This window comes from Danio rerio, chromosome 19 (assembly GCF_052040795.2).
Source record: "Danio rerio strain M-AB ecotype USA chromosome 19, GRCz13ab, whole genome shotgun sequence".
NCBI lineage: Eukaryota > Metazoa > Chordata > Actinopteri > Cypriniformes > Danionidae > Danio > Danio rerio.
This window is the reverse complement of record NC_141039.2, coordinates 12,031,791-12,058,934: the sequence shown is the minus strand read 5'-3', so window position 1 is coordinate 12,058,934 and position 27,144 is coordinate 12,031,791. Positions and strand designations below refer to the sequence as shown.

Below are 27,144 nucleotides of genomic sequence, written 5' to 3'. Positions count from 1 at the left end.
TAGCATTTTTAATCTTTGGCTCCAAAGAGACCTTTCCCTTTATCTTCTGACCAAAGCAGAAGGTTTATCTCGTTTGGTATACCCTTCACTTTCTCTTTCTATTAATATCCCTACCGCTAAAGAAGTTAACAAAATATTTCTCAACTTTATTTGGAAAAATAAATCCCATAAACTTAAGAAAACAGTTCTAGCAAATAGTCGAAAAGATGGTGGACTTGAAGTGTTTGACTTTGAGGACATAGTAAACACTTATAGAATAAATTGGTTTAAAAGATTCTTAAATGACACTAACTCTATATGGTTTTTATTCCAAACTCTATTTTTCTATTTTTCCAAATTCTTCCTTTTATTTTAAAATGTAATTATCTACCGAATAAATTGCCAATTGCACTGTCAAAATTTCACCAGCAGGTTATTCTTTTCTGGAAATTGTGTTATTCCCACTACATAATTTCTCACCACATAAATACATTTTATGGAACAACTCTGATATTAGAATTAGAAATAAATCTATTTTCTCTGTCCACGTGGTTTAACAGAAATATAATTGGGATTCTCTCAATTTTTGATAAGTCTGGCAACTTCTTGTCTTATGAACAATTTATGTCTAATAATAATTTTCCATAACCTTTTAAAGAATTTAATGCTGTGCAAAAAGCAATTCCTTTAGGCCAAATTCAACTTATAAAATCTCATTTATTTTTTAATGAAAATGTTATTAAAGAACCAGAGCTAATCTTAAATGGAATTATTCTATTTGACAGAAAATGTAATAATAAATATATTCAACAAATTTTTCAAAATAAAAAGTATAATGTTCCCAAGGGCAAATTTTACTGGGCATCCCTCATTGACCTAATAGACTGGAAAAAAGCCTGGCTATTACCTCATAAGTACTGCATCCCCAATAAAACAAAAGAGGTTCACTTTTAAGTTCTTCATGAAATATATCCAGTGAATAGTACTTTGGCAAAGTGTTTGGAGGTTAATAACTCATGCACATTTTGTAAAACTAAAGACGAAACGTTGATTCACATATTTTTGAAAACACAAAAAGCTTTTGGAATAGCTTAAATCTCCATATAGGTAATTACATTGCTTCTTCCAGACCCTTTCAACTACAAGATATTATTTGTTACTATAAAGGTAAAACTGATATATCAGAGAACTACATTATTAACTTTTGTATTTTGTATGGAAAATATTTTATTCACAAAAAAATTCTCCACTTCGCAGCCTTCTTTTTTACATTTTTAATTGAAATTGATGTATTTTATGAAATCTCTTAGACTGGTTAATAACAAAAAGTGGTAGATTCTTGGATTATTATGATCATTATTTTGGAAAGATCACGGATACATGTTCTTCTTTCCTCCTGCTGTATTTGTGTTATGTATGTATCTCTGTTTTTTTTTCTTTTACTTTTTCTCTTTTGTTTCTCTTTTTATTTTATTTTTTTATATGTGTTATATTATTTAACCTGATCTGTTATTATCATTGTTATCTTTTTTTTTGTACGATTGGATTTTGAATGTTTGTTTTTGAAGTCAAATAAAAAACATGTGGAAATGTTTCTTGTCCATTAGATGGCGGCAAAGAACAGGTTAGAATGATTTTGCGAACGACTCAAATACTTGAAGACAAAACATTATGTAAATTTAAAATGATGGGAAAGCAACTAACAAGCAATTAAAAGCAGCAGCCAAACCTACCTAACCAAGATATGCTGTTTTTAAGCATGTTTGTTTCAAGTATCTCCAATTATCCTGTGTGTCTTTTTGATTTTTATATTTTTTTTATTAAGCACTGCCTCATTTATAGATCATGCTTGATCATGTCCTTGGTGTAATCACGTGTGATTAAATCTCCTGATAATAAAGATGTTTACTCAAGAGTTTTCTTTTGGTGATTTCCCTCCTCAAATATTCACATGGACCAGTATTTCCCTATGCCCTTTCAAACCCGTCTCACACTGACCTGTGGCTTACTGTAATTAAACTTTACCTTCATTTCTTTTTATGCAGAGACGTAAAGCTGATGTTAATACACGATGTTGCTTTATCTGAATTCAAATAAAAACTATTTGTTGCATGTCATTATCCTGAGCAACTTTGGAAAAATACTGGGACATAATTATTAATGATATTATTTACCAAGGTGTGAACATAACATTTAAAGTATTTGTTTTAGAGCTCAATGAATCTAACTTTTAATTTATTTCCAAAAACAGAAGTAGAACAATTTACATTTTCATTGACTTTAATTTGTATTCTCTAGCTGTCTTGTTGTATTTACCATGTCCGTATTCCTAAGAAGCTAAAATTTGGTCAAGTAACCTGAGATGTTTTAACCAGTTAGTCCTGCTCTGCTTTATAGTTTCAGTTTGGCCTTCAACCTCTGCCAGCAATAGTAAGTGCATTTAAGCATGATTTTAAAGGGGCAGTTCACCCTAAAATAAAAATGTCCTCACTATTTACTAGTGGTACTAAACCTTTTCAAATTTATTTCTTCAGTTGAACACAAAGAAAGATATTCTAAAGAGTGCTGGAGAAAAAGCAAAAAAAAATTGAAGTAAATATTATTACACTATACACTCACTGGCCACTTGATTAGGTATGCCTTACTAGTACTTGGTTGGACCCCCTTTTGCCTTTAGAACTGCCTTAATCCTTTGTGGCATAGATTCAACAAGGTGCTGGAAACATTTCTCAGAGATTCTGGTCCATATTAAAATGATAGCATCACACAGTTGCTGCTGATTTGTCGGCTGCACATCCATGATGTGAATCTCCTGTTCCACCACATCCCAAAGGTACTCTATTGGATTGAGAACTGGTGACTGTGGAGGTCATTTGAGTACAATGAACTCATTGTCAAGTTCAAGAAACCAGTCTTGAGATCATTCGTGATTTATGACATGGTGCGTTATCCTGCTGGAAGTAGTCATCAGAAGATGGGTACACTGTGGTCATAAAGGGATGAACATGGTCAGTAACAATACTCAGATAAGCTGTGGCGTTGACACGATGCTCAGTTGGTACTAATGGGCCCAAAGTGTGCCAAGAAAATATCCCCCACACCATTACACCACCACCACTAGCCTGAACCACTGACACAAGGCAGGATGGATCCATGCTTTCATGTTGTTGATGCCAAATTCTGACCCCATCCGAATGTCGCAGCAGAAACTGAGACTCATCAGACCAGGCAACATTTCTCCAAACTTCGATTGTCCAATTTTGGTAAGCCTGTGCGAATTGTAGCCTCAGTTTTCTGTTCTTATCTGACAGGAGTGGGACCTGGTGTGGCCTTCTGCTGCTGTAGCCCATCCGCCTGAAGGTTGGACGTGTTGTGTGTTCAGAGATGCTCTTCTGCATACCTCGGTTGTAACGAGTGGTTATTTGAGTTACTGTTGCCTCTTTATCAGCTCGAACCAGTCTGGCCATTCTCCTCTGACCTCTGGCATCAACCAGGCATTTGCACCCGCAGAACTGCTCCTCACTGGATATTTTCTCTTTTTCTGACTATTCTCTAAACCCAAGAGATGGTTGTGCATGAAAATCCCAGTAAATCAGCAGTTTCTGAAATACTCAGACCAGCCCGTCTGACACCAGCAACCATGCCACGTTTAAAGTCACTTAAATCGGCTTTCTTGCCCATTCTGATGCTCAGTTTAAACTGCAGCAGATCGCCTTGACCATGTCTATATTCCTAAATGCATTGAGTTGCTGCCATGTGATTGGCTGATTAGAAGTTTGCGCTAATAAGCAGTTGGACAGGCGTACCTTATAAAGTGGCTGGTGAGTGTAGAAGTCAATGGAGGTTTTTTTTAGCATTCATCAGAATCTTCCTTTGTGTTCAACTGAAGAAAGTGGAAGATGAGTAAATTATGACATGAGTAAAAGAAATATAAAACTACAACTAAATAAGTCATTTGTTTTCATTCTAAACGAAATCATTTATTAATTCATTTTCTTTTTGGCTTAGTCCCTTTATTAATCTGGGGTCGCCACAGCAGAATTCACTAAATGAGGCTGAGCAACATGAGAAAAAGACCCAGCGTACATTGCAGCCCAGTATATGTCAAACACTAGTTTTAAGTCATATTAAGTCAATTTTATTCCTTCATTCATTTTCTTTTCGGTTTAGTCCCTTTATTGATCTGAGGTTGCCACAGCGGAATGAACCGCCAACTTATCCAGCATATGTTTTACACAGCGGATGCCCTTCCAGCTGCAACCGATCACTGGGAAACACTCATACACTCATTCACACACATACACTATGGACAATTTAGCTTACCTAAATCACTTGTACTGCATGTCTTTAGACTTGTGGGGGAAACCAGAGCACCTGAAGGAAACCCACGTGAACGCAGGGAGAACATGCAAACTCCACACAGAAATGCCAACTGACCCAACCGAGGCTCGAACCAATGACTAGCACTATCTACTGCGCCACCGTGCCGTCCTTCAATTTTATTATTACTAACATATTTTTCTATATGCATTTAACTGCTACATTGGAGTTTAAATGAAGCCATTGCTGGTGAATGTCAGCTTGAATTTTAATTAATTACATATACTGTATCACAGTTACATAATCTTTAAACCCTTATGATCACGAAAGCAAATATGCAGAGCAGTGTTTGTTTTAGGGTATGTCTTTCTTGGAATTGTTTGGACATGCAGGATCCTTCTTATTTGGCTGAACTCTTTACAGCAGACATTTTATTTAGTTCCTTATTGTAATATTCAACAAATAAATGTAAAAACCTGTGAAATCAGCAAAGGGACGATTTACCTAAATCTGAAAGTTCTATCATTTACTCGACCTCCAATTCTTGGAAACCTGTTTGAGGTTCTTTTTTCTGTTGAACACAACAGCAGATGCTTTGAAAAATATTTTGAAGCCTGTAACCATTGACTTTGATAGGATTTGTCCTACTATGAAGGTTAATGCTTACATGTTCATAACATTTTTAAAAATATCTGCTAACAGAAGTATGTTCAAAACGTACCCATAGAAGTCCATAGTAGAAAAAACAAATCCTATTGAAGTCAATGTTTTCTGGTTTTCAGCATTTCTTTAAAGATCTTCTTATGTGTTTAACAGAAAAAGTAATCTCAAACAGGTTTGATTCACCTGGATAATGAGTAAAAGATGGCAGAATTTTCTGTTTTTGTCTCATTATTATGTTTTTACAACATTATTATGTTGTTCTAATGATAATAATAATACTCTATGTATTTAGTAATATATCAATTAATATACTCAAGACAGAATTTTCTGATCATGTTGTGCTGAAAAGCGAAACGTGAAGTTCACAAACTTACAAAAAATATATCTGTTTTAATAGATGTTGACATGTAGGAAACCATACATTATGATGAAACTGCTGGATAAAGCTGGAATGAACGCCAGAATTAACGAGGAGGATCTTGTGGCAGAGATATAGAAAATAATCCACATCCGAAAACAGAATTTTCTGCTCTTGTTAAACATGTGGCAGTAAAGAATAGGTGCGGAAGAGGATTTTAGAGAGTTATAAAGAATTAAACCTAACTTGAATTTATTCTTATGAAATTTATAATTAATATAGATAAATAATTAGGTTTTGATAAATTGTATTATACATCTTCAGAGGTTCTCCAAAACCATTCTTTCTATTGAATCATAACCACACTGTATATCTATAATTATCAGTTTTTCAAATTTTTATTTCATTTTTTTTTTGTTAACTTGCATTTTTTTATGCGTCTGACTTGCATTATGGGATCTTGAAAAGGTTTGATGACATGACATGTTTAATAGTTTGAAGTGATACAGTTAAATTCATAAATATTGGGACATCAACACAATTCTAACATTTTAGGCTCAATAAATGAACAAAATGTGCTGTAACTGCAGACTGACAGCTTAAATTTGAGGGTATTTACATCCTAATCTGGTGAAAAGTGTAGGAATTACAACAGTTTGCATATGTGCCTCCCACTTGTTAAGGGTCAAAAAGTAATTGGACATAAAAATAATCATAAATCAAACTTTCACTGTTTAGTTCTTGGTTGCAAATTCTTTGCAGTCAATTGCAGCTTGCAGTCTGGAATGCATAGACATCACCAGACGCTGGGTTTCATCCCTGATGATGCTCTGCCAGGCCTCTACAGCAACTGTCTTCGGTTTCTACACATTCTTGGGGCATTTTATCTTAGTTTTGTTTTCAACAAGTGAAATGCATGCTCAATCGAATTCAGGTTATAGGATTGACTTGGCCATTGCTTAATTTTCCACTTGAAAAACTCTTTGGTTGAAAATTATTGCTTTAGAATCAATCAAAAAAATTCCTTTTTTATATCGAGTTATTGCATTAATGATAATCCATTATACAGACTTGAATAGTGATTTCTGTTGTTTTATTTAGTAAAATCAGTTTTAAAAAAGCACAGAACATAGTAGAGTGCAACATGTTTAATAGAAAATACATTATTGTAAACGCTACAGCATCCACTGAGCACAAAATCCCTGTTTTCCCTTCAAACCCCATATTCCAAAGCATACTGAAAAACATACCAATTTAAGTCCAAATACAAACTGCACAGACACTTTATATGTAAATGCCATGTTTTTCAGACAAAAAAAAAAGCTTTCGCTTGTTTTATGTCTCATACATTCACTTACTAAACGGATTTTAAGCAGTTTATTTTTATGCAATAACGACCAATTTACATATAGGGAGCCAAAAAAAATGTATTCATGATTTGCTAATGCAGACATACACGGCTCAACAAAGCCATCATCTTTAAGTGGTTACAGTCACCTATGACACTGACTTGATCGGACGTCAGATTAGATCACATTTGAATGACATTTCAATGAGGTATAATGATGTCACAGGTGTGTTTATTTTTAGAACTCCTCTGATAGATGCTGTCTTGAGTTCAAACGGTTGAATTCACTTCCAGTTATGCTTGAGCTGGAGTTGGCAGCGGAGGGCAAATATCCCTGCAATAAAATGAAAACATATTTAGATTCATTCAAACGCAGGTCTTGGTAATCAAATGTATTTATATCTAAAGGAAGAAAACTATTAAACTCACTTTAAGCTAGGTTCTTTCTCAAAGCCTTCTTTCTTCAGATGAGCGCAGACTGGACTTGTCTCCTCCATCTGCTTTTTAAGGCCATTTGTGGTTTCATCCCATTTAGTTTTTTCACCTGCAAAATTACCTGAAACGCAGCAAAAAAAGACAATCATAAACAGTTCTTTTCTTTGCCAACTTTTCTCTTTTCATTCATTCATTTATTTCCCTCACCACAGCGGATGCCCTTCCACCCGCCAGGACTGGCAAACACCCATACACACTCATTCACACACATACACTACAGACAATCTTAGCTTATTCAATCTACCTACAGCACATGTTTTTGGACTGTGGGGGAAGTCGGAGAGAATATGCAACTCCACACAGGAATGAAAGTAATTTTTGCATTTGCAATAAGGGCAAATCTGAATCTACTTTTGCTATTTAAGGACATTAAAATACACACTGTGCCCCAGCGAATGATCTAATAGAGTTGTGCTTATTCTTCCAGCCTCCACCACGGCGACTGAAGCTCTGCACAAGACTTTTGGCCAGCGGAGAAATTAAAATGGTCGTGCCCAACTGAGTCTGGTTCTCTCAAGGTTTTTTTTTTCACTCCCATCAGGTGAAGTTTTTTTTCTCTCTCCACTGTCGCCACTGGCTCGCATGGTTCAGGATTGGTAGAGCTACGCATCGATGAATTTGCTCTTCAGTGTTTGAACTCTCAGTAATGATTAAATCACACTGAACTGAGCTAAACTGAACTGAACTGAACTTAAACACTAAAAACTGAACTACACTGTTCCAGTTACTATGACCATTTATGTGAAGCTGCTTTGACACAATCTACATTGTAAAAGCGCTATACAAATAAAGCTGAATTGAATTGAATTGAATTAATGAGTTATGGGTGTGTTTCAGAGTCTCATCTCTTATTCCCTTTAAGGCCCTGTTTACACTAAAACGTTTTAGTTTTTAAATGCATAAGTTTTACTACGTTACGCCAACCATCCACACTCTGCCAGAGTTTTCGAGCACCGAAAACGGAGCGTTTTAAAAACGCTGGAGAGGCCATTTTCATTCAAAAATGCTGCTGCTCTGTCTCAGTTTGGATAGAGGAAAACAGAGACATCTAAAAACGGAGGCGGGACTGCAGACATTCACCTATTTGATTGGGACTTTTCCCTTTATATTAAGTAGCCTACACACAGTTCAGCTTGCATCCTCTCCTTGTAAGTTCAGACTTTGCAAGTTGGATATGGAAAACAAACTCCCGAGGATACGTCGGGTAAATCTTCAAAGGGAACAGTGTATGTTATAACCTTATTCACATCACTCTGGCTACATTGTTTCACTTTCTTAATAAAATGAAAACATGATAAAAGGAATTGACTATTTTCATTTTGATATTAGCAACCAAACAGACAGCAGAAATGTTGAGGCGTCATGTAGCTCCATATTTACATGAGCATCATCTTCACTGTATGCATATTGATAAAAAAACAGAGCCCAAAACATAACTGCCTCTTTTCATTTTCACTGAAATTACGAAACATACTAATTTTGCTGAATTTCAGTTTTAATAATCAATAATGGCCATTATAAAAGTGTAATGCACAATAGATTTATAAATTATAGGATAAAGGCAAGCAATCAGTCAATATACAGAATGTACAGTCTATGGTTACATTAATTATTAACCTATCTTTGCGCTCAGCCAAAACACGTTACCTGAGAACAAGTAATAGATTCAGCAGTCCAAAGTCAGGAAAAATGCGGTTAGATATAGACAACAGGATGAACTAAATATCACGTTTAACAAATATAGTGAGATTAGATCCAGCGGTAGATCCTTGATGAACAGTCAGACGACTCATCTGGGTAGATATGCTGCAGCGCATGCCAGAGTGTGTGTGTATGTGTGGTCATGTGATGTGCGTTTTCAATGGTGCGGTGTAGACGGAGAGTTGTTCAGAAATGCTGGGTCAAACGCTAGTTTGGACGCAGATTGTTTTTATTTTAAAATGCCGTTTTAAAACTAAAACGTACTAGTGTAAACAGGGCCTAAGCGTCAGTTGTGTCGTGCAATGGCACATTTGCTATTTACAAAGTGGACTTTGTAAGTGGCAAAACTGAACACTTCACTAGCAAGAAAACAGTAAAACAGAGCATCTGCAGCGCAAGAATAAAGAATAACCCTCCTTCATTCTACCTCTTTACTTTCTCTTTACTTTTACTCTTTACTCCTTCACTTTCATGGAGTAAGGAAACTGTTTTATGCATGTCACTGAAGGCACCCATTAACCTAATATATTTATTTTGGTTTGTTAAGCGCAAAGATTTGTTCCCAAACTATTTCTGAATTCAGTTCTAATTTCCAGCAAAGGAATAAATGAACAATAATAACTAAGTGTGCTCAAAAACCTGAGTTATATCCAAACACGCATGCTATTCTTGTGCCCCATATGATTCAAAACCTGACAGGTGGACAAATCTAAGCTTGTTTTTATTATATATATATATATATATATATATATATATATATATATATATATATATATATATATATATATATATATATATATATATATATCAATTTGCATAAAATAAATATTGATGCTAATAATAATTACATTATGCAAATGCAAATTGTCATGAATAGACAGAAAAAATACGGTTGCGCTGGTCTGAAAATTGCAACAAATCACGCCAAACACGTCTTGCACCTTATTGCGCTGAGTGTGTTTATAGGGCCCCTAATTTTAGGGAGTAGGGAGTGTGTTTTTATAGAAATAAGCGAGAAAAGGCATTATGGGTGCTTTGTCAAGCCCACTGACCTGTGTGAAGCACACTTCATAAATGCATTATTTTTTCTCTGCTTTCACTACAAAACAATTGATAGGTTTTCATTATAAACCTTTAAAATGTAAAAATACTTTATTAATAAAATGTAAAAAAAAAAAAAAAAAAAAAAAACACATATTTAGTTAAGACTTTGGGGACTGATTTCTTTCCATAAAAATGTTTTTGAACCAAGGGCTTACCCTAACAGTTATAAAGGGGGCGCTACTTAAAAAGTTTAACTGAAATGTAATTCTTGTAAATGTTTATTGTTTATACATCAAACCAAAATATATATGATTGGGTGAAACAAGACTTAAAGATAATAATAGAAATGCAATATTTTGTAAGTAATAGTGTAATATGTGTAAAATAATAATAATATTCATTTGAATGTTATTAGTGGGCGGGGCAGTGGCTCAGTGGTTAGCACTATCGCCTCACAGCAAGAAGGTTGCAGGTTCGACACTTCTGTGTGGAGTTTGCATGTTCTCCATATGTTCATATGGGTTTCTTCCAGGTGCTCCAGTTTTCCTCACAGTCCAAAGACATGCGCTATAGGTGAACTGAATGAACTAATTTGGCCACAGTGTATAGAAGGTGTGTGTGAATGAGAAAGTGTATGGGTGTTTCCCAGTACAGGGTTGTAGCTAGAAGGGCATCTACTGCATAAAACATATGCTGAAATAGTTGGCGGTTCATTCCGCTGTGACAACACCTGATAAATCAGGGACTAAGCTGAAGGAAAATGAATGAATGAATGTTATTACTTATAATTATACAAATTGAAATAATGAAAAAAGTATAATTCACTTCTCATTAATATAATATAAATACTTTAAGGACAGCTTCATCTGTAATATGCTGAATAATTTCTCATATGTGTTTCTCTCAAAATGTTTAAGTGGCTTTATAGTTTATTGCATAATATTGTTGAGGTTTTCTAAGTGAACACATTTGAACATACCTTCAGAGTCAGTCTTGTCTTTCTCCACTGCTGCAATGTCATTATTCAGCCCTGCCTATTGAACACACAAAACAGAGTTAACATTTTTATTAATATGTCACGTTTCTTAAGCTAAAACAGATACCAAAACTAAACATTTAAAATAAATACCACTCAAAACTTATGACTTGAAAAGATAGTTCACCCAAAGATTTACATTCTGTGCTTAATTTATTCACTTTCAGATCATACAAGAAAGATTGTAGTGCTCTTTGGTGATTTACATGCAATTCAATGTGAACCGGCAGTTTAAAAAGTCAAAAAGAACATCAACAGGCAAACCAAAATTAATATCTGTTCCACCAGATACATTGAAGTGTTATATACAATTTATCATCAAACATTAAAGGAACAGTTCACTCAGAAATGAAAAACTAACATTATCTACTCACCCTTCATATCACAAACTTGTTTGGGTTTCTTTTGCATGTAGAACACAAAAGAAGATATTTTGAAGAATGTTAGAAAACAGTAACCATTGACTTGCATAGTAGGGAAAATAATGACTACTAAAGTCAATGGCTACCGGTTTAACAACATTTGTCAAAATACCTTCCTTTGTGTTCAACATAAAATAGAAACTCAAACAGGCTTCTGACAAGTGAAGGTTGAGTAAATGATGACAGAATTTTTATTGTGGGGTGAACTATCCCTTTAAACTACAACATTATCTTTAATCCACAGCCTTGGCATATTGACTTATCATAAAAAATATAAGTTTTATTTTTCCTGCATATGTTTAAGTACCAGTAGCTGCTGACCTGCATTTTCAGAATCACAGTATCAGCTAAAAATAGTTTTGAAGAAGAAGAAGAAAATCTATATTCATTTTGGCAGGCCTAAAGGTGAGTAAATAATGTTTTCTTTTTTGGCGAACTATCCCTTTATTTTTTGAGGAGTTTTATGTTTAAATTGGCTTACAATTATGTGTATTTATAGTGCTGTTGTTACTACCAGTTTGGCAAGTGATCTGTTAGTTGTAAAACTTGCTCTGGAGCTGGGTGTCGATGCTCAGGGTTGCCAGGTCCAAGAATAGTTTTCGCCCCAATGACAACTCAAATCAAGCACAAAAGGAACGAAAAGTAGCCCATTTTGTCAACAACTGGATTCTTACAGAGGGTTTATCGGATCTTCACTGATATTTTACTTGAGTCTTCAGTGTGTTAAAAGTACTGACTGACTATTAGACATACTTCTAAAGGGATGGTTCACTCAAAAAGAAAAAAACCTGCCATCATTTACTCATCCTTAACTTGTTCCAAACCAGTTTTTGTTCTATTGTTCTGTTGATCACAAAAGATATAATGAAGTACGCTGAAAGCTTGTAACCACTGACATCTGTAGTATTTGTTTTTCCTATTATGAATGTCAATGCTTAAAGGTTTCCAACGGTTTTTAAAATATTTCCTTTGAGTTTAACAGAGACATCAAGGGCCTACTCACACTATGCTTTTCGAACCGTGCCCAGGCCCGTTTCCTGGATCGTTTGAGAAGTGTGAGTGCGCTGATTCGGGCTCAGGCACGGTTCATTTGGCCGGCCCTGGCCCGGTTGGAAGAGGTGTGCCTGAGCACGATTTACTTGGGCTTTGGCGCGGTACGATTGTGTGTGAGTGCAAAACGCACCTAAGCCCGAAACTGAAAGCGAGACGAGACTTTTAAGGGACTGGTTCATATGGATTTATTAATCATTCTTACTGTTCAATCTGTTGTAGTTTATTAAAGATGCAAACCCCTCACCAGGTACGAAAGCTGCGCACCTTCAGCAAACCTCCTAATTCCTGCAGCACGAGGGCTTTATGATTGTTTATGAGCGGCAAAAGTGGATGATATGTTCGGCAAAATATTTGACTGCGTGTCACTGCATATCACACAACACAACTAAAAAAATCTCCACTGTGCTGAGCGAGAGCGCTTCTTACTGAACAGCGCATCATCAATGACGTAAGCGTGCCCAGCCCCGAATGTAAGGTGAGTGCTGGCCGTCAGGAGGAGATGGGAGGGGTACAAGTGTGATTTGGCCCGGTTCAAGGCAACTGTACAGTGTGAGTACGCCCTAAAACTAAAACAGGTTTGTAACAAGTCAAGGGTGATGCAAATTTTTTTTTTGGGGGGGGTGAACTGTCCCTTTAAGACCTTTGTCAGATGTTGAATAAATGACGTTCCGTTGATTTAGTGTGTGACATGCCGTCAGATGGCTTGATACTTCCTCATGCGCAATGTTTTTTTGATTGTTTGTTTGTCTTTTTGGGGTTTGGAAGGGGGGAATGGTGGGTTGCCAGAATTCCAGAATTAGGGTCTATTAAGAAACTATTCAGGTTTGATTTTGTGTTCACTAGAAAGAAACTATTTCGAGGCCACAGCAGGTTATAAAAGTACCCCCAAAACTGCAACATGCAATTTCTGATTTTTTTCATTCAACTGCAATCTCCCACCCGCTTCGAATGTTATCACTCGATTGAATGGGCGTTATCAATGGTTATCACCTGATAGATATGGACCAGTAGGAGCCTTTTGCGCCTACTGGTTGGCTCAGAAGCTGTAATCATCCATCCACATGGTTAATCAGATATGCTAATGGAGAAGACCATGCAGATCTGTTTTTACATTACTGTGACAGTTGGGTTTTGGGTAGACATTATTTCAATCAAATTAATGGTTAATTTAATACATAATATAAAGATGGATGATAATGATAACAGCCTTCTGAGCCTACCAGTAGGCGCAGAAGGCCCTTACTGGCCTATATCTATCAGCTTATAATATAAAATGATTTTGGCTGATTTTTAAAAAAAAAAACGACTGTGGCAACACTGCTAGTGTCATAAACATGATTACATCGATGCAACGTTATGCTCTGACAAGTAAGAATGGATTGTTTTGTGTTTTCATGTCTTAAAGGGATAGTTCACCCAAAATTGAAAAGTTTGTCATCATTTACTCAACCTTCATTTGTCAAAACCCGGCTTTTGTGAACCTGAGTTTCTTTAAGGAACAAAAAGACAATTTAAAGAAAACCTGTGACCACTGAAAACCAAATATTATGGAAGTCAATAGTTACAGGTTTCTGGCATTCTTCAAATTATCTTCTTTTGTATTTAACAGAGTAAAGAATGTAAAACAGTTTTGGAACAAGTAAAGGTTGAGAAAATGACCAATTTAAGACTTTATAATAACTATACACTATGTATTGAGCATTAGCAAATAGTGAATTCATTATCTATTAAGCATTTAGTCTACATTAATAGATGTTAGTAAGCAGTTTAGAAATACAGCTACACATGCTGCTTTATTCTTGACTTGTTAATAGGTCCACATGAAATCTGCGCATGCAGAAATCCCCAGATTTCCTCAGATTTGTCGCCTATCACTGATTTATTTACTCATGTAAATGTGTGCACATTTTTATTTTTCTGTTTTTTAATTATTATATTAAGCATTATTATTGACAAATATGAAAATGCTCATTTGATTTATTCCCAATACAGTTGTAAAGTAGTGTTTTCTGTCTTTTAGTAGATATATCATACACTGTAAAACCCAATAGTCAACTTTATCAAATGAAATGAGTGTAGTTCACTCAGAATTGACTGAAAGTTAATTCTACTCATTTGAAAAGAGTTTTGAACTCAGTCTTGAAGGTAATGGGTTAATTAAATGCCTCATTACTTCAACTTAAAATGATTAAGTTCACAGTACTCATATAGATTTGTTTTTTTACTCAAATGGTTTGTAGCAATCGGTTTCCTCAAACGGTTTGAGTTGCCTTAACTTATTGTGTTTTACAGTACTCACTTGGTTTGAGTTCTCTTCATTTATTGAGTTTTACTGTGCTCAGATTGCTTCGTTTACTCAAATGGATTAAGTTTACAATACTCACGAGGATTAGTTTTTGAACTTAAATGGTTTGTTGCAATTGGTTTCCTCAAATGGTTTGAGTTACCTTTACTTATTGGGTTTTACAGTGTATGAGAGAGCTGCTTTGTTTACCAAATAAGTGGATCTAATTTGATTTGCATTGTAAACATTATATAAAAGTGTAAAATGTTTTCTTTTTTATTTCATATATTAGGTTTTTGGTTATGATACTTCTGAAGTCATTAGAAAAAAAATATGCAGATTTTCTACAAAATTATGTGCTGAAATAGCAAAAAATGTCCACAGATTCTGTCTGGCCCTACTTGTAAGTAAAGAATAGAGTATTTGTATCTGCAGTTATAACTGCTTACCAACATTTATTAATGTAGAGTAAATGCTTAACAAATAATGAATTCACCATTTGCTAATGCTTAATAGATGATTCCAAGTGTGTAGTTATTATAAAGTGTTAACCTACATATATAAAATAAGTTGAAACAACACGATTCTTAAGGTTTTTTGGGGACAACTTAATTGTTTTATGTTCAATAAGCATACATTTGTAGAAACTATTAAGTAACCTTAATGGATTTGTGTTTCTAGTATGGAACCAAGTATTTTTTTACAGTGTATGTTCACAACTGAATCAGTTGAATGTGCATTATACTCACCACTAAATCCTTGCAGGCTTTAAGCTCTTTGTCCTTTTCCTCTTTAGGGGGGTTTAATTTCCCGACCTCGTCCTGAAGCTCCTTGACCTCTTTCTCAGTGTTGTCCAGCTCTTTCTGTGTCTGCTCGACTGCTGAACCAAAGTTCTCTACACCCATCACTGCTTCTCTAACCGCTGCATCAGAGAACTCCATCTCATTTTTTAGTTTGTTTACCAGGTCTTGTTTAAAGTGAATGTATGCCACTAAACCAACCGCCAGAGCTATTATCAAGAACAGCATCATGCACCAGCATGACCTCCTCTCCATGGCCATGTGTACAGAATTTATGTCCAAATAAGTTAAAAATGTTTTGATTATATTCTCAGATTTCCTGTATTGATCAAGAAGTTTTTTTATGTACTCTGTTTTTAGTCAACAGGGGTTTGGTCTCTAAAAGAAAAGTGAACAGAGAAACAGAACAAGTAATAATTAATTCATAAGCAGTAAGGTACGTTAAAAATGACAAACAATTAACAGATATAAAGACGTATTTTTAAAGCAACTCTGATGGTGCATGTAGTTATAAAAAGGAAGTGAACCCTCAAGACCATTGTTCAAACTGCTGTTCCTGAAGGGCCCTGCCGAATCTGCTTTAACACACTTACCTGTAGGTTTCAAAATATCTCAAGTACTTAATTAGTTTCATCAGATGTGTTTTAATTGTAAATACATGCTAGGTTCAGTCGTTTGGGAAGAAGACCTATTTAATCTCTAAGACTGATTGGGATTAATGCCTTTTATCATGTTCTACAAATTCTAGACAAAACCTTATTCAGTACAAAATATTACAGCAATAACTATCCTAAAACTAAGCTTAGTAAATTCCATCCCTCGGTTTCCCTCACATACAACAAGTGTAAAGCCGCTGAGGGTATCTTTTTTTTGGTCCTGTGTTCAAATTCAGATATTTTGGTTAGAAATATTTCAGTTTTTTGTTAAGGTTTAAGATTGTGTTTTACTCCCTGACCCAATGATTTTTAGCTGGTCAGATTTTCTGGAGACTCTCAACCGAAATGTACGGTTACCTGTCCAGTATGGCATGATTAGCTATATATCCTTTGTTTCTGGAAGAAAAATATTTGGCCTCTTTTTTCTGGCTGGCCTCTTGAACTCACCTCCACTTTACATTTGGAAAGAATAGATATACCTCTTCTGGGAATTCTGCGAATTTTGATAAATATGGGATCCAGTCTTTTCATTTTTATTTTTAGACACCATAAAGACTAATAGTGTTGTTTAATTTCTGAAGATTAGTACGCTTTTTTTCTCTCTCTTTACATCCATTGTCTTTTTGTAGGTCATATATGTTTTGTATGTTGCCATTTTTCCTTGTTTCATACTATATTTTACATTTTGCAGATTATTGTTTCATGATGGGTTTGTTTGTCTGCAAAAACTATTAAAAAATATTTAAAAAAATGGAAAAGGAATTAAATTAACTTATTCATTAATTCGTTTATTTTTCTGTGGCTTAATCCCTTATTTATCAGGGGTCACCACAGCGGAATGAACCACCAATTTATCTAGAAAATGTTTCATGCAGCGGCTGCCCTTACAGGCACAACCCAGTACTGGGAGACACCCATAACTCTCGCTTTTAGACTCATACACTACGATCAATTTAGTTCACCCAATTTACCTATCGTGCATGTCTTTGGACTTGTGGGAAACCGGAGCACCCGGAGGAAACCCACACAAACATAAGGGAGAACATGAAAATTCCACATGGAAATGCGAACTAGTCCAACCGGGACTTGAACCAGCAACCTTCTTGCTGTGAGGCGACAGAACTACCCACTGAGCCACTGTGCCACCCTGTTCTTATTTTTTTATTTTATTTTTTTACAAATTTAAGTAGATTGAACATAAAACAATTAAGTTGTCCCAAAAAACACACAAGGATTGTGTTGTTTTTGCTTATTTTAAATAAGTAGTTTGAATGAACAGCAAAGTGTCTTTAAATGTAATTAAGGTTGAAACTGGCCAACTAGGACTGATAAAATACACTTTTTTAAATTATTAGATATTTGTTTTAACATTTAACCTTTAAAATGTGTTTCAAATTTGGACTTTTTTGTTGAATTATCTATGAAGTATATGTGGGATATATATATATATATATATATATATATATATATATATATATATATATATATATATATATATATATATATATATATATATATATATATATATATGTGTGTGTGTGTGTGTGTGTGTGTGTGTGTGTGTGTGTGTGTGTGTGTGTGTGTGTGTGTGTGTGTGTGTATAAATAACAATATTTGTAAAGAAAAATACTTTTTATCATATCTCACAAACTTTTGAACATATTTTGAGTTCAAAATGTATGCCAAAATGTGTGTGTGTGTGTGTGTGTATCTATATATATATATATATATATATATATATATATATATATATATATATATAAAGGTTATTCAGGTAAAATGGATTTGCGTTGACAGTTTGTCAGATGATTATATGTTTTATATTATAATATTATTATATATATTATATTATTTTATGTTTTATAACAGCATGATGGCTGATTTGTACGAATTCAAGTTTTGTCGTACAAAATGTAACATTTTTAAAAGGAGCCGTGGCACCAAACTCCACCCCCGAACTCAAATTGTACAATTATGATCATACGAAATACCTAATCAAAAAGTTACGAATTGTCATGAGATAGTGTTGTTTATACTGATAATTTAAAAAATTCATTTGAATGAATGAATAAATGAATGAATGAATTCATTTGTTTGTTCATTTATTCGTTCATTTGTTATATTTTTTAGGTGAAAACTAACCCAGAATGTGAAAATAGCATTTAATTTATGAATGAGTAATGAGGAGCAAAAAAAAAAATAATAAATTTACAGTCATAAGAAGACTTTTACAGAACAGAAGGACAGTTTAAAATATTAATGACTCAATTAAAATATTAATAGTCTCAATGTGGCAGGAAAGGGAGTAATAATGGTTTCAAACTTTTAAATTCTGCTTGTTTTAGCTGATTCCCAGTCTCACTAAACTTTACAAAGTTTGCCTAAAAGTTCCACAAACCCTTCTGAAACCAGCAAAAAAAAAAAAAAAAAAAGCCCAGCTGTTAGTTTTTTACTTCTACCTTGAGTCAGACTTTTCATAAACGTTTGCATATAACATTAAAATGCAAAACATCCTGTTGTCCTCGTGTGAAATATTAACTTATAGACTAGCATTCTGTCTTAAACTGATGTCATAGTTACAGGATCTGAGATCAAAGCAGCGCCACATACATTCTTTCAGAGTGAAATAAAAAACTCTTACCTTTGGCAACAACTGTGCATCCAATCTGAAGAGGATTTTTGTTGCTCCAAACAGCTAGTTAGTTAGATATTAAAAGCGGAACGCAATATCACTAACAAACGAAGAAAAATACTCATCAGAAGAGGCCAACAATATATACTTTTTCCCTCTGTAAATATTTCTTTCTCTGACACTAACGTAATCCTTCCTAGTCCTGCTCAGTCACTCACAGGTGACCAGTCTGACCAGTTAAACAAGAAATATTCGTTTCTGATTTTTATCTTCATAGCAAGGACAATCAATCCATTTAAAGTTAGGTTTCTCAACTAGATCCCAAGCAACAAAATATATCATTTTACCTTGTTTCTTTTTTACTTATTTTATTTATAAGATGTCTTCCTTATCAGTCTGAATTTGACACAAATGTATTATTAGCCTTGAATCATTTGAATTTATTAACATAAGCTAATTGCTAAATCCTTATTCCTTCCTGGAACTGAACTGAGACCAGCTCTGGCTGTAAGGATATTGGCTGTAAGCATATTAACATAGTGTGTACTTCCAGATAAGTCAGACACAAACTAAAAATAATAACCCTATAGTTAAGACAGCGCCGTGTGCCACCTGTACTCTTTCTGTTCTTTGCCTTTAACAGCAGTTGAGCAGCTCCTCCTCCCTTTGAAGAAACGTTCACCTATACAGCTGATCTCAGGTCTGCCCTCTACAGTCACAGTGAGATGATTTTCAGGGTAGTCTAGAGATGTTTGTGTAACTCATTAGTTCTGTAATAATAAAGACGTAATGCATTTTTAGAAATACTCTTACACTGCAAATAATATGTTGCTGACTTTAATTTTTAAAGAGCATCAATGATGTAAATCATCTTTTGTAGCTGTTTGGACAGAACTGTGAGGGCCGGAGCAAACAGAACTGCCGCTCTAGACAAAGGACGGTCACGCTGCCCTCAACCCTAAATGAAAGGGGGGGATGTTAGTGTCGTGGACGCTGCCCTCTCTATTCTGCCACCCTAGACGCGGATATAACTGAGGGCGCGGGTGGTGAAGGTAGTGTCGGGGACGCTGCCCTCTCTATTCTGCCACCCTAGACGCGGATATAACTGAGGGCACGGGTGGTGAGGGTAGTGTCGGGGACGCCGCCCTCTCTATTCTGCCACCCTAGACGCGGATATAACTGAGGGCGCGGGTGGTGAAGGTAGTGTTGGGGACGCCGCCCTCTCTATTCTGCCGCCCTAGACGCGGATATAACTGAGGGCGCGGGTGGTGAAGGTAGTGTCGGGGACGCCGCCCTCTCTATGCTGCCGCCCTAGACGTGGATATAACTGAGGGCGCGGGTGGTGAAGGTAGTGTCGGGGACGCCGCCCTCTCTATGCTGCCGCCCTAGACGTGGATATAACTGAGGGCGCGGGTGGTGAAGGTAGTGTCGGGGACGCTGCCCTCTCTATTCTGCCACCCTAGAAGCGGATATAACTGAGGGCGCGGGTGGTGAAGGTAGTGTCGGGGACGCTGCCCTCTCTATTCTGCCACCCTAGACGCGGATATAACTGAGGGCGCGGGTGGTGAGGGTAGTGTCGGGGACGCCGCCCTCTCTATTCTGCCGCCCTAGACGCGGATATAACTGAGGGCACGGGTGGTGAGGGTAGTGTCGGGGACGCCGCCCTCTCTATTCTGCCACCCTAGACGCGGATATAACTGAGGGCGCGGGTGGTGAAGGTAGTGTTGGGGACGCCGCCCTCTCTATTCTGCCGCCCTAGACGCGGATATAACTGAGGGCGCGGGTGGTGAAGGTAGTGTCGGGGACGCCGCCCTCTCTATGCTGCCGCCCTAGACGTGGATATAACTGAGGGCGCGGGTGGTGAAGGTAGTGTCGGGGACGCCGCCCTCTCTATGCTGCCGCCCTAGACGTGGATATAACTGAGGGCGCGGGTGGTGAAGGTAGTGTCGGGGACGCTGCCCTCTCTATTCTGCCACCCTAGAAGCGGATATAACTGAGGGCGCGGGTGGTGAAGGTAGTGTCGGGGACGCTGCCCTCTCTATTCTGCCACCCTAGACGCGGATATAACTGAGGGCGCGGGTGGTGAAGGTAGTGTTGGGGACGCCGCCCTCTCTATTCTGCCGCCCTAGACGCGGATATAACTGAGGGCGCGGGTGGTGAAGGTAGTGTCGGGGACGCCGCCCTCTCTATGCTGCCGCCCTAGACGTGGATATAACTGAGGGCGCGGGTGGTGAAGGTAGTGTCGGGGACGCCGCCCTCTCTATGCTGCGGCCCTAGACGTGGATATAACTGAGGGCGCGGGTGGTGAAGGTAGTGTCGGGGACGCCGCCCTGTCTATGCTGCCGCCCTAGACGCGAATATAACTGAGGGCGCAGGTGGTGAGGGTAGTGTCGCGGATGCCGCCCTCTCTATTCTGCCGCCCTAGATGCGAATATAACTGAGGGAGCGGGTGGTGAGGGTAGTGTCGGGGACGCCGCCCTCTCTATTCTGCCGCCCTAGACGCGAATATAACTGAGGGCGCGGGTGGTGAGGCTAGTGTCGCAGATGCCGCCCTCTCTATTCTGCCGCCCTAGACGCGAATATAACTGAGGGCGCATGTATGTGGTGAGGGTAGTGTCGCAGACGCCGCACTCTCTATTCTGCCACCCTAGATGTGAATATAACTGAGGGCGCGGGTGGTGAGGGTAGTGTCGCGGACGACGCACTCTCAATTCTGCCACTCTAGACGCAAATATAAATGAGGGCGCATGTATGTGGTTAGGGTAGTGTCGCGGATGCCGCCCTCTCTATTCTGCCGCCCTAGACGCGAATATAAATGAGGGCGCATGTATGTGGTTAGGGTAGTGTCGCGGACGCCGCACTCTCTATTCTGCCGCCCTAGATGCGAATATAACTGAGGGCGCAGGTGGTGAGTGTAGTGTCGCGGACCCCGCCCTCTCTATTCTGCCACTCTAGACGCGAATATAACTGAGGGCGCAGGTGGTGAGGTTAGTGTTGCGGATGCCGCCCTCTCTATTCTGCCGCCCTAGACGTGGATATAACTGAGGGCGCGGGTGGTGAGGGTAGTGTCGCGGATGCTGCCCTCTCTATTCTGCCGCCCTAGACGGCTGCCTAGGTCGCCTCTTTGAACGCGCCGGCCCTGTAGGTATAGTGTGTCCACAGTCATATTGGGGTGATATAAAGACAATAAGCCTCTTTTTGAAATTTCTGATGTTAAAATAGGATCCAAATCCTTCCAATTTTAAGGTCGACCGAAAAGTGACGTAGGAGTGCGGTTTCCCTGCCCAATGAAATTGATTAACAGCTGTGTATTAACATGTTTCCGTAGTAACGAGTATAATCATATCAACAAGACAGGACATGTGCAGAGCAACTGAGATCAAGAGATCTGTTGAGCACTCTGTGATCATCAATCATCCTCAAATGTGATCAAGAATGAGTTTTAAAGTTTTAAACCTTTTTAAAACAGTTCATGTTTGTATTGAATTACAACGATTTTACCATCTTTATCACCTCAGCTGCTTGTCAGTGCAATTATAAAAGAAGGCACGTCAATCCCTGTTTGTGGACGTTAAATCAGGTTTATTTTGCACATGAACATAACGGATATCTTTACAGAATATTAGCGTGTATCCTGTCACATTTGCTGTATAAAAACAGAGCAAAGCTAAACACGCACACTGTGTGTGTGTGTGTGTGTGTGTGTGTGTGTGTGTGTGTGTGTGTGTGTGTGTGTGTGTGTGTGTGTGTGTGTGTGTGTGTGTGTGTGAACTTTGTAACAACATTGTGTGACTCATCGTGGCAGAATGGCTTGAATTAACTCCACAACAAATGCATCAAATATTTACTGAGAAAGTTCTTACTGCAGTATTTCTCACAAATGTTACGTGAGATCTGCTTCCTTCATGTCTGTCTGTTATCTGACGCAGCCGAGGCGGAAATTGAGGCACGTTCTGACAGGCATGTGGGAACGGTAGGCAGGGAGAACCAGCATTAAAGGCACAGACAACAAAACAGCTAGTGTTCAAAGCAGAAAATTCTGATATTCTGAAAGCTGTAATAAATAATCTGATGGGTGTTTTGAGCTGAAACTTTACAGATACATTCTGGAGACACAAAAGACTTATCTTAAATCTTAAAAAGGGGGTAAAATACTTGCCCTTTAAGTTGAACCATTTTAACTTTACATGTCATTTAACTTGCATCGATTAAACTGACTTAAAAAATCAAGTTAAAATATGTTCGACTTGAAAAAAAAAAGTTTTAACCTGATTAACTTTTTAAATTAAGTTAAAATAACGTAAAAGTTGTCATGACTTTATTTTGTTTTTTTTACAGAGTATAGAAATAAAGGTATTAAATCTGTCACTATAGGATGGAACCTGTTAAAAAAATAAAACTGTCAACTTTTTCAAATGAAATGAGTGTAGTTAACTCAGAATTTACTGAAGGTTAATTCTCTTTAGAAACGAGTTTTGAACTCAGTGTTGAAGGTATTGAGTTAATTAAATACCTCATTACTTCAACTTAAATAGAGTAAGTTCCCAGTACTCATATAGATTAGTTTTTTTAATTCAAATGGTTTGTAGCAATCGTTTTGAGTTGCCTTCACTTATTGAGTTTTACAGTACTCAGTGCCCAAATTGCTTTGTTTCCTCAAATAGACTAACTTCACAGTACTCATTAGGATTAGTTTTTGAATTTAAATGGTTTGTTGCAATCAGTTTACTCAAATGGTTTGAGTTACCTTATCTTTTTTGGGTTTTACAGTGTACTAGTACAAAGATTTAAAGATTTAAAATACTTTAAGAGAAAATCAGGGGGGTTTCAGTACCACGCAGTTATTAACTCTTACATTAACTTTCATTCCGCAATAATATAAGATCTATCTATAAGACAAGATTCAACTCTGTGATGTGAAGTTTTTATGAAAGACTGTGGACAGATCTGATTATTTACAGACAGATCAAGGAGAATGTGGCTGATTCGTACTAATTCAAGTTTTGTCGTAGAAAATGTTCAATTTTTAAAAGGAGCCGTGGCACCAAACTCCGCCCCTGAACTCATTCATCATTGGGCGATAGGCAAATTGTATCAAATTGTACAAATAAGTTCATATGAATTACCTAATCAAAAAGTTACGAATTGTCGTGAGATAGTGTTGTTTATACTGATAATTTAAGAAATTCATTTCTAAAATTTCATTTTCTTAGTCCCTTTATTAATCCGGGGTCGCCACAGCGGAATGAACCGCCAACTTATCCAGCATGTTTTTACGCAGCTGATGCCCTTCCAGCCGCAACCCATGTCTGGGAAACATTCACAAACACTCACACTCATACACTACTGACAATTTAGCCTACCCAATTCACCTGTACCGCATGTCTTTGGACTGTGGGGGAAATCAGAGCACCCGGAGGAAACCCACGCAGCGCAGGGAGAACATGCAAACTCCACACAGAAACACCAACTGAGCTGAGGATCGAACCAGTGACCCAGCGACCTTCTTGCTGTGATTTATTCATTCATTTGTTTGTTTGTTATATCGTTTGTAGGTGAAAACTAACCCACAATGTGAAAATAGCATTTCATTTTGAATGGGTTATGAGGAGCAAAGCAAAAACAATCAATTTACAGTCATAAGACTTTTAAAGAATAGAAGGACAGTTTAAAATATTTTAATGATTAAATAGTCTCAATGTGGCATAAAAGGTAGTAATATGGTTTTAAACTTAGGTGAATCTTAGCCCAAATTCTGCTTGTTTTAGCTGATTCCCAGTCCAACTAAACTGTGCAAAGTTTGCCTAAAAGTTCCACAAACCCTCCTGAAACCAGCAAAATATAAGATCTATCTATAAGACAAGATTCAACTCAGTGAAGTGGTGTTCTTTTGAAAGATTGTGGACAGATTTGACTATTTACAGACTGATCAAGGAGAATGTGCAGTGATGTTGCTAGCATTGTGCGTACATCCACAGAAAATAAAGTTTTTAAATGACATAACTACTTGGATGTGCGATGCGAGCAGTTCATTTTTTTATATATTAGCTCACTCTTGCATTTTTTTATGGAGCTGACAGGTTTTGTGACTTATACTGCAACCCGCCACCAGGGGGCGGCCAAACCATTTTGGCTTCACTTGTAGGGAGGTTTGAAGCGCGATTGATTTGGGAGATACATTAAAAGAAATGTTTTTGTCATTTATTTTCTTGCCAGTTGGTCAAAACTTCCATAATCCTTTATTGATTAGCTTCTAGTTAATTCTAGAAGAATTATATTTGATATTATCGATCTTGACTTGCTTTGTTGCTGTGTGATTAGCCAAAACCTGATTCCCCCTGACCTATACAATGTTTAGTATATTTCCATTGTTGAGGACATCAGAGGATACTGTTCCATACATGAATGCTCTGGAGTTGCATTTCAATACAAAAACTGACCTTTTGTTGATTTGTAATTTGAAACGCATCACGTTCTTTGCCTGTAGACTTTATTTGTTATAACTTAAAGGTAAGAGCATTAATCTGAACCACACCTTGTTTTTGGTTTTTACTTATTATCACCTGCATTCAAAAGCAAAACCTTTACTGATGGGTGTGTGTGATAGTCTGGATTCTTTCATAAAAACACATTCCTGCATTCCTGTCTGTGAGAATGAACTTTGCCGTAAACTTGTGAAACTTGTTCTCTCTGCATGGTCACTTTGTCCTATCTATTTTAATGATGTTACATCTAATAGATTAATATCCTTTTATGTAGCAATCAATAATAAGAATTTTAGTAAACTGTTTCTTAATTTGGGTGAGGCAGTGGCGCAGTAGGTAGTGCTGCTGCCTCACAGCAGGAAGGTTGCTGGGTCGAGCCTCGGCTCAGTTGGCGTTTCTGTGTGGAGTTTGCATGTTCTCCCTGCCTTTGCGTGGGTTTCCTCCGGGTGCTCCGGTTTCCCCCACAGTCCAAAGACATACTGCAGGTGAATTGGGTAGGCTAAATATAGTAGTGTATGAGTGTGTGTGTGTGTGTGGATGTTTTCCAGAGATGGGTGGCGGCTGGAAGGGAATTCGCTGCGTGGAAACTTGCTGGATGGGTTGGCGGTTCATTCCACTGTGGCGACCCCGGATTAATAAAAGGAACTAAGCCGACAAGAAAATGAATAAATGTTTCTAAATTTACAGTAACAACAAAGCTATTTCTAATTATAATTATATTTCTAATTATAATTATATGACTACATGATAAATAATGAAAAATGTTCACCTAAAATACTTCTCAGGATTTTACACTCGTGGGTCAATGGTGGTAGCATGTGAGTTTATAGTTTAAACTAACAACAAATTCTATATTTGTTTAACCTAAAATAAATAGGTTGAACAAATGTTGTTTTTAAGTTGAACTTGATCTGCTTTTCAGCATTGAAATCAAATTATTTGAAGGTAAAAACTTTTAGTATCTGATGATCAGGGTAGTTTATGCCTTATTTCTATTCCGTCCGTTATACATGCATTTTCTGTTCTGCCCAAGGGGCAGTGTTAAGTGGAAAACAATGAAATGTCAACCAAATAAGAAATATTTGGACATCTACATCATGTTTCAACATGCTTAATGGGTTTCCTTATGCAGTTAGTCTTTAAAACTTTTCTAACACTTGTGTTGACGTCCCTTAATCCTCCTCAGAGTGAAAAGATGAATCTCACCATCATCCAATCCCTTCGGGTTCAAATCTGCAGAAAAGTTGAAGAATCTGCAGGACATGAAGGATTTTTCTCAAGAACAGAAGTAAAAAAACTGTTCAGAACACGCAAGAGACTCATCAACAACCATCACAAAGCGGAAAAGACTCGTAGCTCATCAGAAAATAGCACACGATTAAACAAAATCAAGGGTATGTACACTTTTGCAGAGGGTTATTTTAATCATTTCAAATATATATCTGTTTTGTGAACTACACTGTAAACGATTTCTTGTTAAATTAACAGTAAGTTACTGGCAACAATTATCCAGTAGCTGCTGTATTTCATAAAACAGTAACATTACTGTAATACTAATTACATTAGTATTACATTTACTGTATAGTGTAATACATCATTTTACTGTTGTTGATTTTTACTGTAACACTAATTACAGTAGTGATACACATACTGCAAAACTTAAAACAGTATTTTATTGTACATTTTTACCATGAAGAACTACGGTATTTTAACGTTACTTTTATTATTACTGTATAGTATTTTACAGTTATTAAATGTTATTTTATTTTATCTAATAGTGCTACTTTATAATGGGTAAAAATGTTCAAAAATTGCACAAGTGTTATTTTAACTTCAAGAAATACAAGAAAAATAAAGAAAATGGAAAC

General features: G+C 36.9%; 1 protein-coding gene across 1 annotated transcript; it reads right to left on the bottom strand.

Annotated features, from left to right (window-relative positions):
- Positions 1-6,396: 6,396 nt before the first annotated feature.
- On the bottom strand, positions 6,397-18,974 carry si:ch73-347e22.8. Its single transcript, XM_087295508.1, has 5 exons — positions 18,801-18,974; positions 15,453-15,881; positions 10,888-10,942; positions 7,098-7,224; positions 6,397-7,002 (listed from the first exon to the last, which is right to left on the bottom strand). Exons 2-5 carry the CDS (start codon positions 15,762-15,764, stop codon positions 6,963-6,965), a joined length of 534 nt encoding a protein of 177 aa, XP_087151634.1. The 5' UTR covers positions 15,765-15,881; positions 18,801-18,974; the 3' UTR covers positions 6,397-6,962.
- Positions 18,975-27,144: the final 8,170 nt, after the last annotated feature.

Coding starts and splice junctions, on each gene's coding strand:
- si:ch73-347e22.8 (XM_087295508.1), bottom strand. CDS start 15,764: ATGGCCATGGAGAGGAGGTCATGCTGGTGCATGATGCTGTTCTTGATA. Junction 10,943..15,452: donor AAGCCTGCAAGGATTTAGTG/GTGAGTATAATG, acceptor TGTGTTCAATAG/GCAGGGCTGAATAATGACAT. Junction 7,003..7,097: donor GAGAAAGAACCTAGCTTAAA/GTGAGTTTAATA, acceptor ATTTTATTGCAG/GGATATTTGCCCTCCGCTGC.